The following is a 16,222-nucleotide window of genomic DNA, read 5'->3' as shown; positions in this document are numbered from 1 at the left end:
TAGAGGAAGAAAATAGAAGGTAAAGAGAAAGAAATAAGAGGATCTTGCCCCTATAAAAAAATTGGGGAAAAATTAATTAAAAAAATGAAAATAGAATTCGATCCGCATTACGTTAAATTGACAACAGTGCTTTATTTTGGTCGGATAGTTGCAGTTCCTCTAACTAAGTGAAAAATTGTTCATTTTCTTTCACGCAGCGTCAACGCGATTAACTAGCACTATTGACTATAGCAGCGCGAGCGCTTTTAGCGAAAATCATCCAGGCACTGCGCCCAGAGAGCAGGGCCAGGCTAGCTAGCTGGGCCGGGATGATTATGGGCGACGTGGCATGCGTGCGTGTACACTGTATACTGCATGTGCGACGTGGTGTGTAGACTGTACTAGTCAATATACATAATACATGTATTGCGAAGAGGGAAATTCCACAACCATGAGTGGCACTTCTGGAATGTTTAAACTCAAACCCTTCTACGATTTTGACAACACACAGATTGAACTCCCAGACTGCATGTTCAAGATGTCCAATATTCAAGGGAATTCATCGCAAACGAACAGCGGAGAGGTGAATATAAATGCCGTAGCCAGTTGAGTTTGGCTCGGTCTGGCTACACCACACAATCTCCAGCCAGGGATATCTTGGGGTGACTGGATTTTGAAGCTTTTTTATTTGAAATAAATAGTCGTAGTCGTACATCATACATTACTTGTTTGCTTACCTTTAAAGTTTAAATTTATAATAGATGTGCTTATATAAGAGCCTAGTATAATTAGTAAGTTAGACTGTGATGCTTAAAAAGTTAGACAGCCGTCTGTTTCGAGGAGTTTTTCAATATTTTTTCAATTTCTCGTACACATGACACTACTCGGACAGCTCGCTATTGTGCAGCCACCATTAGTGGGTGAACAATGCTAAATCCCCCCTACGGGGCACATTGATTTCTGTCTTTATTTCATAAAAATATTGAAAAAGAATTGAAAAATAAACTTAAAGAGAAATTCCAGTAGTTGCAGTAAACACTGATTTCATGAGAATGTCTGTAAAACCAGGCTTAATTGTCAGTATATCATCGAGGATGAAGATCTGGTACAGTTACATAAACTGAACTTTGTGAAATCTTGAAATCTACGCTGAAAAACGTTCACACTGAAGATCACCAACACAGATAGGCACACGTGGGACAGTGTATTATTATTGCTGGAATAAAGACCCGACGGAAGTGACCGAATCCGCGCTTATTTTGCTTATTTCTCAGCATTTACACAGTTTCTCCCAGAATCCTTTTGCACATATTTTTTATTCATACAAAAAGACACAATTGGGTGGTTATTATATTAGATTCTGTAAAAAGTCATTTTGAGATCGTTACCAAAACTGGAATTTATCTTTAAACTTTAGTTAAAGTTAAATCATGTAAATGGGATACAACTTCATTTCCAACATTTCTACGCTATCGATTTTATTTTTAAATGTGAATTCATGAAAAAAAACGAGAAAAATATTATGAAAAGAGGGAAGAGACATGCCCGATGTTTATGCCGCCATCTTGTTTCCTATTCTTCCCCAACGTTACGTGATGCACGTGTCTGTAACGTTGGGGAAGAACAATAGGAAACGAGATAAAAATATTAAAAGTAGAGCCTAGAGGAGCGTTTTCTCACAGTCTAATTGTTGCCATCTTGCCATCTTTGTTATAGTAGCCTAGCTACAAGACGCATATAGAGGGCGACAATATCATGAACAGTGCTAACCTTAAGGGACAAGTCCACCCCAACAAAAACTTGATTTGAATAAAAAGAGAAAAATTCAAAAAGCATAACACTGAAAAATTCATCAAAATCAGATGCAAAATAAGAAAGTTATGACATTTTAAAGTTTCGCTTCATTTCATAAAACAGTTATATGCACATCACGGTCGGTATGCAAATGAGGGAACTGATGACATCACTCACTCACTTTTTCTTTTGTATTTTATTATATGAAATATTTTGATTTCCCTGTCATTGTCATGTGAAATGAACTTTCATTCCTCCCTGAACACGTGGAATTCCATCATTTTAACATTTTGTGGTTCAGGCAAGGAGTTCCTAATTGTCAAATTCGTAAAAATTGAATTCAAACAATAAAAAACAAAAGAAATAGTGAGTGACATCATCGACTCTCTCATTTGGATGTAACTGACTCGTTCATATTACTATTTTGTTAAAAATAAGTGAAACTTTGAAATGTCATAACTTTCTTATTTTACATCCGATTTTGATGAAATTTTCAGCATTGTGCTTGTCTGATTTTTCTCTACTGATTCAAATCAACATTTTTCTGAGGTGGACCAGACCTTTAAAGCTTTAATTACCGGCATTGTGATGTCAGAGATGAACAGCCCCCCTCCATTCCATTCCATTTTTTTTTATAAATAGAAAAAGTGGTTCAAAATGATATTTCTGATCATATGTACCTTGGGTCTATCCATCCCCTTCTCAAACAAATTCACTTTCATTATTTTGAATTTTTTTTTTTTAATGTCACCCAATTTATAGGGAAATGCTTGTCTGGGAGTGCTACATCAATTAAAAAAATTAAAAATTCATTACTTCTCCAGACTAGGCAGTCTCACTTGCCACTATAATGCCTAGAGTAAACTCAGATTTTTTAAAATGGACATCTGTCTTTCTTTGTGAATTTTGTCCTTTTTTTTAGTATGATGAATGAAATTTACACTACAGCAGTGCCAGTAAGCAGATCGAAAGGTCAAATTTGTTACATGACCAGCTCCAACGAACCAACGAACCCAACAGACCATAGTTGAGTCAAGTTTCTTGTTTTTATTGTCTTGAATTCTGTAAATATTGTAGGTTGACCCAGCTGTAGCAGCACTAGAATGTCGACAGGAAGCCATTCTGGCAGACCTTCGCTCAATGGAAACCGATGTAGCCTCATTAACTAGCAAGATTCAGCCCACTGCACAGGTCAAGACTCCGGCTCCCGCAACTTCTGCTTCACAGTCATCCTCAAACTTGGTGAGACATTGATTTCATCAGATCTGTACAGACTTGAGATGTCTTTGTTTCTTTTTTTTTTTGGGGGGGGGGCTATTTGAACAACAGAATGAAACTGGGCCCTGTCTTACAAAGAGTTGTGACTGATCCGATCAACCACAACTATGGACGGCCAGCAACATCAACATTTATAAGACATGTTTGTTCAAAGTATATTCTAGATATGATGTATTTTTATGCCTTGGAGATTTGTTGTGTGCTTTCATGTTAATTTTTGATGTAATATTGATATTTTGTGCCCTGTCTTTTTTAAATTTTAACACTGGGTAGCATTGTCAGCTACAAAACTACTTCCCACAATATACCTGTAATTTTAGTGAACCCCCTTCCCTTAAAAAAATAAATACATGTAGTCTTAAGGGGGGGGGGGGCAAACTGTCTCCATTTGACTTTGTGCTATAAACAGCTAGTCTTACCATTTGAGATAAATAATTAGGGAGCATTGGATGGCCTTGAGTGGGATTTGTAGAAATATTGTACGAGCTGAAGAACCTTATTGGATGAGACGGAGACGAATCCAATATTCTTCAGCGAGAAGCAATATTTCTACCTATCCATCCCATGAAAATTGGTCATCCAATATTATTATCATTTAGATACTCCCACAAAGCTAAACATAAATTAATAAAGCAAAAAAAAATTGTTTTTACTAACCATTTGATATCAGTCCAGTAAATCATGAGCATGGGGACTGAGTATTGTCCTTTAAAAAAAAAGAAGAAATCTGTGTAAAGCGTATATACAAGCGCATTTCAATTTAATAAATTGCTGCAATCTCACTCCTTTGCCACACCTGGCAACTGATACGCAATGCAATTTTATTGTGACATAACAATAGCTTCATGCGCACAATCATTTGTTAACCAAAGATAATCTTGTAGGCAGGGCAAAATATTCATTTTATCCAACATGGAAAATATTGGATGGTTTTCATAGGCATACACGTTAAGAATCAGTTTTAAGTTTTCTCTCTTTGAAACGACCTCGCAAGACGTCAAAAAATATCTGCGCCTCTAAAACCCTCATCTAAATAATGATACTTTATATAGAAAATGAAATAACAATATTTGTGTATAATTAATTACCAAAATGTGTTTGAATAAAGAGTTACCTTTTTTAGTACTTGGTAACGTACTGTATGTCATTATTGCAACATGCATATATTGAGTAGTGAATTGTGTGTTACAGGCCTGTGTGTTATCATTGAAATGGCCTACAAGACTGCACTGATTAGAATGTTGCATTATGGGTAATGAAGCAGGCCAATTATGACTCGTTGAGGACTTGAGGTGGGGCTATTTAGGCTGCAGGTTTGTGTGCCCTTTTAATTGATGGTACATACTTTATTCTACTTACATTGCGTAGGTGTCCGGATCAGGTCTCCATGATGTTGTAATATATGCAAACCCCAACAACCCTCCGTACTCGCTGCTGGTCCTGTATGAGCAGCTGAAGCAGCAGTTCAGATGCATCACAAAGGTTCACATGCACTCCTCCATATCCTCGGTCCCTGATAAACTGCTCGGTTATTTCAACCAAAATGGCAGCCAGCCACTGCAGAGGATGGAAGCTCAACTCTCGATCACCCTCATCTGGAAGAATGGTAAATCGATTTTTCTCCTGTGAAAAAGAAATTAATCCAAGAATTATTTCTTCTGTAGTTCTTTCTTGAATAGAAGATAATGATCATTTTCCAGTTTCTGGACGATTATGAAAATGTGTACCAATATCAAACTGACTTGTATGTTAACGTTCAAAGTCTGATGGGCATCAGATCAGCTTTCATGATGAATGCAATATGGATTATCATTTGATGTTCCAGACTTATTAAAAAAAGCATTCAAGGAAAAAGCAAACTCGGTGTACCAGCGAGAAAGTCTTTGGCCAACCTACTTAGCCTCGTGTAGTCTTTAGGCCTTGGCTTTCATATAAGGCATTTTCCAGTGTGGTGAATATGTCTGCTAGTATATGACTTGTTCTAATCTGAATGATTTGTATTTGAATGGTCTTGATGAATGCAGTCAATTATCTCCCTTTAATATGCTTGAAGACCAGTTGTAAAACTTGGTGATAAAACTTGATAGGTTTTTCTTGTTTTCATCATGCTTTTCCATTGTCTGATATTGTATTTGTGAGGTTATATAATACATGTATGCAGAGCTGCCAAGTAGTACGGATTTTCCATATTTAGTACTGAAAAATTAGAAGAATACTGATGGTTTCATGCAAAATACTGAATTCCTAAGTTTCATTTTTATGTGTTGTCCTATGGTATTTCTTTGAAAATACGGATTTCCTCGCCAAAATACTGATTTTCAGCTTTAAAAATATTGAAATGTCCTTGTTCAGGTTGGCAGCTCTGTGTATGCCCTTCCATTGGCATCTGGGGTAGTAGGTCGAGTTGTGATCAGCATGACACCATTTTGAAGAGTAATACCTACATTCTCCAAATTTTCTTTTTCTAGTATCACAAGGTCCAGAGATGAAGATCCTGGCCAACTGCCAGACGCCCATCCAAGGGGAGGTTAACATCCTGCGCTACCTGAGCCGTCTCCTGACCCCTGCCTATGATGCCTCTGACGACATCATCACCGTGGCAAACATCGACAACTTCCTGGACCTGGCCAGCTCTACCTTGCTCAAAGGAAGCTCCAAGGAAAAGGCTGCAGGAGTTAGAAGTCTCAACTCTGCCTTGGGGAGGGGGACGTGGCTTGCCGGGAACAGCCCTACGGTGGCTGACATTGCAGTGTGGAGCGCTCTTCACCAGACCAACTTGGCCAAAGGAGCGCCATCTAATGTTCAGAAGTGGCTGAAGTCTTGTGCCACTCAAAGTGATTTCAGGACTGCTCTTAGTGCTGTAGCTTGAATCTTGATGATTTCAAATTGAGAGAATTGAGTCACACCTGTACTTGGTTGCTTGCTATTGTAGGTTAGGTAGAAAGATTATACTAACTGTAGAAAACAGAGATTTATTTTGAGAATGTTTGTGTCAATGCAAATCTCTGCTAATCTTTTAATTTTTTTTGCATTATTAATCTCATGTTACATTGGACAATTAATAGGCACATTGTAAAAGGTCAGGGGTGGTATTCTGAGGTCATTTTATCTTTAAAATATTTTGTTTTATCTCTTAAAATGAAATTGGTATTCTGAGATGACATTTTACCTCTCAGAATTTAAAGTTTTATCTTGCATATAAATTTTGTCTTTGAAATGATGCTTGAAAAGATGCGATAGACTTTAAAAAAATGAGAGTATTGTCCTTTTTGTTAAAAAAAGAGATCGGTGTAAAGATGCGCAAGTGTATACAGAGATGCCAACCCTCCCGATTTCATCGGGAGGCTCCCGAAAATTCATCCCAACTCCCGCCCTTACGATTACCATCCTTATCCTCCCGAAATTACGATTTTTTTGCATTGATCAAATTGGATTGGAAGGACATGTATCGTCTGCTAACTTTAGCACGTAATAACTCCATTACGTTCGCTGCTACTAAATTCTGTGTGAAAAGTAGACAAATAAGGAGCAGCGAAAAGCTGGTGCATGTGATATGCCCAACGGGAATCCACTGTGCACCAGGCCGGTAGGCCCGGCTAGCTTTGCGAGGCGTGTGCGCTCGCGGCCACTGGATTTGTCCGAGTCGTGCGGTGGAATATCGGTGTGTGATTTCGGCGTATTGATGGGTTGATATTGACACGAAATGGCGGAAAATCAACAAAAGAAGACCAAGAAATGGTCTCAGAAGTATAAGACTGAATACAGTCTCCAGTACCTGTGTGTTCGGAAGTCGGAAAGAGGAATTTACCATGCATTTTGCGCAATTTGCAGCGTGGACATTTCAGTTTAGCAGGGAGGTCGTGATGATAATTCGGAAGCACTTTCGTTCGGGAGCAAACGGCATAGGCCTACGGACATTGCGATGACAAGATCTTCGAGCTCCACTAGTACCCTGTTGTCTTTATTTCACCAAGCAAGGGACCAGCGCTGAGCTTTTCTTTACTGGATTTATAGTGGAACATAACCTGCCTAGAGCCGATAGTGATAATTCATCCTTATTATTGTTGTTGAACAGGTACATGTACTTCTTTTGTCCCCTCATTTTTTATTTACAATGTGAAAATACATATTTGATATTTTTAATGTTAAAAAAGTGGGAATAATGTTTATTTCAAAACATGTGAAATGCCCCATAATAAGGGTCAGATTGCACCAGAGAGCATCTAGAAACCCAGAGCTGGACCCCGGCCGCGAGGGTCGAGCGCTCCGCGCTTGAGATGTGCGCTACACGCACATAATTTGGTGGCTGTTGCAAATCCTCCCTAATTCTGATTTCCAAAAGTTGGCATCTCTGGCGTATAGTGTAAGTGTATTTGAAGTCAATAAATTGAAGCAATCTCACTCCTTCGCCACACCTCCCAGCGGAATGGATTTCCATTGTTTGAGTGATATGAGAGAGCTATAAAAATATGTTTCTAATTGGATATTGATTAAAAAATAGGTGTGTCATAGATAAAATGAAGATAAAATTGTTCTAAGAATACCAATTCGGAGAGATTTTAAGGGTATTTCATCTCACTGATTTTAACAGAGATAAGATAAAATGGATCTCAGAATACCACCCAAGAGCTGCATCACTCCTGCAGGAAATCCTGCAAGTAGCTTTTCATTACAAATCATCACATTCACTATAGACAAAACATTGTAGACTGCAGGAAAGACGCATACCATCCTTATATAGCGAGATTCCTGCTACGAATTGAAGACACGACTTCGATTTTTGACCAGTTGCCTTTGACGATTGGTTATCTTCCATGAACATAAAGCATTGTAATTTAACCCTAATCTAACTGGGGGGGAGGTCAATTTGACACCCCTTGACACATTTCGTCACTTCACTGTAGCGCGAAATTTTGGATCGAGCCGCTCACTGACTTTTTTAATTTGTAAGTTTTGCGCATCTTTTGACACCAAATATGCGAGCCCTGGATATGCGGTTCCGAAATTACGCAACATTTTTTAAGGGCGTGTCAGACACAAAACTGCTCAAAAACATGATTCTGTGTACAAAGTCAATGCAAATTGTGTTTTTAACCAAAGATCATAAATGTATGATTAATTTACTTTTGTTGGTTTGATGGATTTATTTTATACTATGTATGATCTGAAAAGGGTCCGCGACAAAGTTCATTGCAAAAACAATAAAAAACAAAGAAATGCATAAATAAAAAAAACATAAGATACATAAGAAATTGATTACATTTTGGCAACTTTTTTGTCAATATTTGTAAAAAAATAAAACTCACCAAAAATTAGCATTCTACTAATCATATAAAGTTAAAAGTTGAAGACAAAAACATACACAAACAAGCAAATTTAGGGCAAATATCACTCTTATTTTAATAATTAATTAAAAATATAAACAATTAAATTTTTGAGAATTTTACTAGTCTTTATGCACGTGCAAATTTTTGCGGCGATCTCACAATTAGTGGTCGAGATCTGAAGAGGAAAGGGTCATTTTTACCCCCCCCCCCCGTATATCCTGGAGCCTGTAACACAAAACTTAGCAATGATCATAAAACATTTTTATACGATCGATTCCATTGACTACAATGTACAATCGATCGTGAATATCGATTGTATGATTAATTGCTAACCTTTGTGTTAGGGGACCCAGGTCTGATATAGCCCAGTAAAATATGGTTAAAGCACATGGCACATAATGTGGTCGTTCCTTTGCCATTTTTCATCATTTGCTGATGAATTTTTGTCAAGACTGTTTTGTTCATACTACTTGCACAACAAAGGAATTGATACAATGGCCCTGGGCCCTGTTGCATAAAAGTTACCATTATGGCAACTTTGCCATCCAATGGTAACTTGCATGAAATCCTTGATTCTGATTGGCTGTTGATCAGTGTTACCATGGTAGTTACCATACAACGAGGCCCAGGACATGTCCATTTTTCAGGAAAACTGCTGGACAAGTTTTTTGAAAAGGTGAGGATATTCATGGTAACCAAAAGGCAATAAATCTGAAATTTGGAGCCAACTACTTCCTCAGTTTTTAATCCAATGCTCATGAGTGTTAGTATACTTTGGTCTTGGTGTGAAGATGTGCAAGTTATATTTTGATATTGTGACATGGCAATTTATCTGGGGGGATGTTGTTATTGTCACATGTAGCCTTAACCACCTTTGCGGTGATGTTGATAATATTCGGGTTCCCGCAGTCATGGAAAATCCTGGAAAAATTTGTCATGGAAAGTTAATTTGGAAAATATGTGAAAAGTCATGGAATTTCATTTACCTCTTGGCTTTGGCAGCTTTCCAGTTTGTCGTGTCTTGCAATTCTCATACTCTGCTATTATTGGTGTTCATGATTTCCATTTTTCCTAGTTTGTGACATCCCAAATTCTACATAACTCCCGGGACGTTACGGGAAGTCATGGAAAGCAGCAATTTAGTCATGGAATTCTGTTTTCAAATTTCTGTGGGAACCCTGTAATATGGTCTCATCACATTGTTCTCCTTTCTCTTTTCTTCTTCCTCTTCTAAACTTAAATCAATATTCAGGCACCTGTTTAACACATTGTGTTGGTAGGGATGTTAAACCTTCATCAACAATCCACACTTAATCAGGATAGACCACCTCGTGCTTCACCATAAATGCTGTTAACGATATTATGCAAGCCATTATAATAACGGTAGTCCTTATCTGTATTTTGCCTTTGTCACAAAATCTTGCTATTTGACTTATTTGTGTTGATATATTATGTTGTATTCAAGGTTTATTTAGGGTTTATCTGAATCTCAATAATCAGAGTAAGCCAAGTATTTTCATTTAATAAACATTGCAGAAGTGTCCTTTCTAACATACGAGTTCAGTTTGAATTATGTTGTCGTCAGTCAAACCATTTGAAGAATTACTTCCAGAGTTACAATAAATCCGTGCTCTGAAATTTTTGTATCTTTTCTTGGAACTTTTCACGGAGCACATATGACATCAGAGCTATGATGCGTAAAGTTGATAACGTGCATGTATATATCTACATGTATGTGCGCAAGATAACATATCGAGATGAAAGGTATTCTGAAAATTCTCGTATCTTTGTGCGTTATGTTAAATTCCTTGCAAAATACAAGAAAGTTTAGAAGAAGTAGGGGGCTATTGTAACTTTATGGTGCATGTAATATTTATCAGTCAAAAATAATTTATTGCTGCATCCCGCAAGAACATCCCGTTTTACAAAATTAGATATTCAGAAGACATTACAGAGATGGATTAGTAGACTTTCCAGCAACTGAAATTGTTTTTCAAGATGAATCATTTCAAAGAAAATATGACTGGGAGAACAGCCATGTGTACTTTTCATAGCGCAGAAGCGCACTGTGCACATAAGCATCAAGGGCGCAAGTGTAATTACGCCTCATGCCAACAATGTGCTTAATTATTTTTCAGAGGAAATGATTCTATTAGTTGAAGCATGTAAAAGTTTAACGATTGCTTGATGAAAAATTATTGGGCATGTCAGAGATGAAATAGGGGACATCCTTACAGAGATAAGACTATTTTCAGAATACCAATTGAAGACTGAATTTTAGCAAGCTGTTAGCTTGCTAAGTTACAAGAATATTTACTACAACTAGGTCAGACAATTTTCAGAATACCACCCTTGCCTTCCGTTTCACAAAGACTTGTTATAATAACAAATGCAAGATTTCTATAACAAATTTACTAGCAGCCAATGAGATTGATGTATTTCAGTAGTTTATAACTGTTATTGTAAATTTGTTATTGTGACAAGTTTCATGAAACGGCCCCCAAGTTTCGTTTTTGGGGACGCACTGTACATTGGCACATGCTGCCTTGATGCAGAACGCTCCTGTGTGACTTCACCACGAGTTAAAACCTTTGGAATGAATTTTCATGCAGACCAAGGAGAACTATTGACCCATATTCACGAAGGTGGTTTTGAAAACCCATGGTTGAGTCCATGGTTTTCCTGTATAAATTACGCTTAATTTAGTGTATCAAAAATTCCAATGCTGATGCGAGCTTTTGTTACATTGCGCCAAATTGATGCCTGTTACCATGGTTAGATACGCTATTTTATTCATGAGTCCACTGTTTGAAGAGTGGACTCATGAATAAAAACAATGGACTCATGAATAAAATAGCGTGGATAACCACGGCAACAGGCGTCAATTTGGCGCACTGACAAAAGCGCGCATCAGCATTGGTCATTTTGTATTAACGCGCCCAATGTGCGCTGAATTTATATAGGAAATCTGCATAAACCATGGACTCAATCGTGGGTTTCAAAACCACCTTTGTGAATTCGGGCCATTAGGTTTGCAAGAGGTATGCCAAGAAAAGTTCTGCCAAAATTTGACCCCCCCCAAAAAAAATCAAGTTTTTGTCCCACTCCCTCTTCTCCATTTCAGAAATACTGTGTCTGCCCTGCTCTTATTCACGCTCAGTCCATTCAAATGAAAGTACACAGAATATTCATGGATTTGTACAAGGATTTTATTTTCTCTTGATAGTTGCATACATGTATGCAGCAAATATACACAAGACAAATTTATCAGATGTACAACAACACATGAAAACAATATGAATACGTGAGAGATTGAACACAGTCGAGGCAAATTTTGACATTCTCATTTTTTCTAATGCAACATGAAATGTAGTTTTCTGAGGTGGGGCTGGGGGATCAAATTTGGTGGTGAAAGAGATTGGCACATTGAATTCTGTATCCTTAATAAAGACTGCAGAATAATATATATTCAGTTAAACCCTAAAAAGACGGAAGGGGGGATTCAGCCCTCGACATTTTTCATGATAATTTTTTTGATTGCGTCGCTCCCTGACTTTTTAACTTTCAAGTCTCGCGCAACTTATGAGACCAAATTGCGACCCCCGGGTATGCAGTTCAGAAATTACGCAACAAGTGCATGCAGACCCAAAATTGCTCAAAAATATGAATTTGTATACAAATCCAATGCAAATAGTGTTTTCAGCAACAATTCATAAATGTATCATTATTTTCACTTTTACTGATTAAAATCAATTAATTCCATCTTGTTTATGAAAAGTCCCTGATAATTTTCATTGAAAGATCAATAAAAAACAAAGAAAAAATGTAAAAAACTTAGAAAATAAAGGTGATGTTGAATTTAAAAAGTTCATTTGATCAGATCCCTTTTAAAAGTCCATGTACCAAAAATGAGCATTTTAGGGGCATTATTTAGTTAATTAGAGCAAACTTTTGATTTTACGCACACGCTGTACATTAGCATTCTTAATTAGCAATGAGATTTTTCGCAGAATTTGATCCAATTTTTTGGAGATAATACCATGGGGACTGAGCGTGCCAATTTTTGTTGCGATCGCGCAATTATTGCGGCTGAGATCATGTGGGGGTTCTATTAGATGTCAAATGCATAAAAAGAAAAATCAATGTAACAATTCATCAATATGCTAAAAGGAACCTCAGTGACCACATCCAAACCTCTTCATGGTAGCTTATAAAATAGACTTTGTTGATGTAGTTAAAGTAGAATGAAAGAAAACAAATGAAAAAAAAACAACAAAACCATCCGTGAATATCGGTATTATATTATACAAAACTGCTATGATACTACAACAAATAAAACTCATAGCTACTTGCACTACAATTATAAAAAAAAACAAAAACATTATTTGAAGAATTTATGAAAAAAACAAAAAGAAAAAGTGGGGGGGGGGGAGGAAATCAGTAATATTGATATTACATAAGGAACAACTATTATTCTAACAGAAAATTGAAGCAATTGAGATTACAAAACAAAATCTACACACAAACCACTACCTATCTTCAGCCTCGGGTGCACACGAAGATATGGTTCTGTTTTTATCAAACTTGCTCTCAATAACAAAAGCATAATCAATCCAATAAATTCCCTATCAAGGAGGTAATCAATTGCTGAGACTTTCAGTATAACACCTCTGTTACTTGCATTTTCATGACAATTTGTGAAATTGGGCCTAGAGTGTACTAATCATTTAACGGACTGCTCACATAAAATCAAGTCTTACAGAGTTCAGTGTAGCATTCATATCCGAGATATTGGTTTGTCATTTGTACAATACATATATGTAAATAATCAGCTTCAGTAAACATTCCATTATTTGTATTATGCATACACTTGGGCCTGTATTCTGAAGCCGGGTTTAACTTAGACTATGGTTAACTCTGCTAAAATTATGGGAAGCCAAACGTTTCAAAATTTTGTTTACAATTAATGTTTCTCATGTTTACTGTGCTCTTTACTATTATATTCTTTAATGGTGAAGACAACTGTCATAGTATCCTACCCAGGCAGTCAATAATGTTTTGGAAGTCAAATGAGCTGATACATTGAACCTCTGCTGTTAGAGATTTATGTAACAACTGGCTTTCCATAGTTAAACCACAACTTAAAACCAGAGTTTGAAATAACCAGACTTCAGAATACGGGCCATAGTGTACAACAATCATTGGAAACAAAGGAAACCTCAAGGCATATTTTGATTGATCTGCATACCAATGACAATTCATATCAGAATTACAGTAATATTTCTCATTATGCATTACAAGAAATAGCCCTTTTTGATATAAAACAAATATTGTCTATCTATTTTCATGCAATAGAAAAAAATATTTAGTCAAACTTGGACTATACCTATAAAACTCAGCTTAAGGCTTGGTCCCACTGCATTACGGATGCAGAGAGGACGTAAAACGGAAAAGAATCTTGCCATCCTTTGGAAAACGTTATGTATCCGTTGGGTACTCTTTGCATCCATCGAGCATCTGTCCAATGTGATTTCATTTGTCCATCGTCTGAAAACAAATGGAGCCACCCCGAAATTTTGCTTGTCCATTGTATCCGTTATGAATACGTTTTGTGTCCGTCGGCCAGTGGGACCAATCCTTTAGCCTTGTGAAGCGAGAAAGTCAAAATTTGACCTTGTGATGTATGTTGCACTCAACACATTCAGGAATTCAAAATTTTCATATCATATTAGAGGTATGCAGATCAGAGCACACATACTATTTTATAATAAGGCAATCATCCTTCCCCCCAAAAAAAAATTAACCCGCAAATAAACACAAACAAACTGCAACAATGCTCATAATTATGAACAGAGAAAGAGACATGTTTGTATAAATATCTTGACATAAGATAGGCATTATTTTACAAAAGGTGGCGATTCATAAATAAACTATAAGAACAATCCACACTGTGCCAATATCATTTACCATCAAATCATCTAGCGATTATTTCAATCCGCAATAATGAACCTATTTAGCATCATAGCATTGTTAATAATATCGTCGCACGCACCACGAACCGTCCTCTCTGCGCAATTCGATGCGAAAGTTAGTTTTGCAGAGAACGCATTTAAAAAAGGTTTTTTAAAACCAGCAATAAGTGCACCTACAAGGAGAGCAAATTATTTACCGGTGTCTTTGTTCGATAGTTCAGGTTCCAAAGTTTCATCCCGTATCTTTACATTTTCTTGAAGTGAATTATTTACGCCACAGTGGGCATCGTAACAGAGAGGACGGTTCGTGGTGAAATCGCGAGGCGCGATAGCGCACTGCATCTGCGCAGAGAGGACGGTTCGTGGTGCGTGCGACGATATGAGAAATATGAAAGAAACATTCCAAGTGTTATCTTACACCACTGTCACAACTGGTACTTTACGCTAAAATAATTATAGGGTGTATGTTTTCAATAGAAGAGTGTTACCAGTAATATTAATATTACTTATTTTAGTCGAAATTGAAGGAAAATGATTCAAACAAATACAAATTAGACAAACTCCCTCCCATACACCTATAAGTAGGTTATTGGAATTTTACATTGTGATAAAGTTAAAAATGACACTCCTAATTATTGTGAATACTGTAGAGTGTAAACCCATGAATTATGGCAAATTTTGAGTGTCTCTGTACACCATGAATATATCGTGAAATGTTCACAACTCAAAATAACCAAACCTGAATAATAAAGATATTCAGATTATATTGTAAGTGGTGGCTATAAAGGGCCATAACATGACCCCAAACGTGCTTTAATAAAACACTGAAACAGAGAGAGAGGCAATTTGGATATCTTCAGCTACAAAATGTTTCAAGAGAAGTCTTGTTATCCAGCTCTTATATACATATTTCATTGAAATTTTTGTTAACTCTCCCCCCCCCCCATCCCAAAGGGCTTGTCCAAATACAGTGGACCAAAAAAATACACTGCTTGACAAACAAGTTGTGTACAAAGTTAACAGAATTGGATGCATGCATAAAAGCAGTGCATCAGAAACAGCTACATATACATGTATATTCATCATGGCTATGGTGTAAATGCAATTGGACCGATCAAATTCATCACCTGATGTAGCCATTTACCATAGAATGTAGTTCACGTACATGCTGGCTTAAAGATAAATTCCAGTTTTGGTAACGATCTCAAAATGACTTTTTACAGAATCTAATATAATGACTACCCAAGTGTCTGTTTGTATGAGTAAAAAATATGTGCTAAAGGATTCTGGGAGAAATTGTGTAATTGCTGAGAAATAAGCAAAATAAGCTCGGATTCGGTCACTTCCGTCGGGTCTTTATTCCAGCAATAATAATACACTGTCCCACGTGTGCCTATCTGTGTTTGTGATCTTCAGTGTGAACGTTTTTCAGCGTAGATTTCAAGATTTCACAAAATTCAGTTTATGTAACTGTACCAGATCTAGATCCTCGATGATATTCTGACAATTAAGCCTGGTTTTACAGACTTTCTCATGAAATCAGTGTTTACTGCAACTACTGGCATTTCTCTTTAAACTCATGTGGGTAAAGAGAGAGGCATTGTGCAAAACATGGTTTATAACATTACGACTCATATTCTGAACTCAAGGGCCGTTTCATAAAGCTGTTCGTAAGTTAACCCTATCAACGATTCACGCAATATTTTCGCCATGCTAAATTTTTTTACTGTGCCGCTCGTTGACTTTTAACTTTCAAGTCTTGCGCATCTTTTGAGACCAATTTTGCGATGCCTGGGTACACGGTTCCAAAATTACACATTTTGTAAGTGCATGTCAGACCAATAATTGCTCAAAAACGTTGATTTTGTGTAC

General features: G+C 36.9%; 1 protein-coding gene across 1 annotated transcript; it reads left to right on the top strand.

Moving 5' to 3' along the window:
• Positions 1 to 386: 386 nt before the first annotated feature.
• Positions 387 to 6,177, top strand: LOC121422518 (aminoacyl tRNA synthase complex-interacting multifunctional protein 2-like). Its single transcript, XM_041617643.1, has 4 exons — positions 387 to 562; positions 2,851 to 3,015; positions 4,420 to 4,657; positions 5,520 to 6,177. The coding sequence occupies exons 1-4, from the start codon at positions 401 to 403 to the stop codon at positions 5,918 to 5,920; spliced, it is 966 nt and encodes a 321-aa protein (XP_041473577.1). The 5' UTR covers positions 387 to 400; the 3' UTR covers positions 5,921 to 6,177.
• Positions 6,178 to 16,222: the final 10,045 nt, after the last annotated feature.

The sequence above is a fragment of the Lytechinus variegatus genome, chromosome 10 (assembly GCF_018143015.1).
Source record: "Lytechinus variegatus isolate NC3 chromosome 10, Lvar_3.0, whole genome shotgun sequence".
In the NCBI taxonomy this organism is placed as follows: Eukaryota; Metazoa; Echinodermata; class Echinoidea; order Temnopleuroida; family Toxopneustidae; genus Lytechinus; species Lytechinus variegatus.
This window is presented reverse-complemented; position numbering and strand designations above follow the sequence as displayed.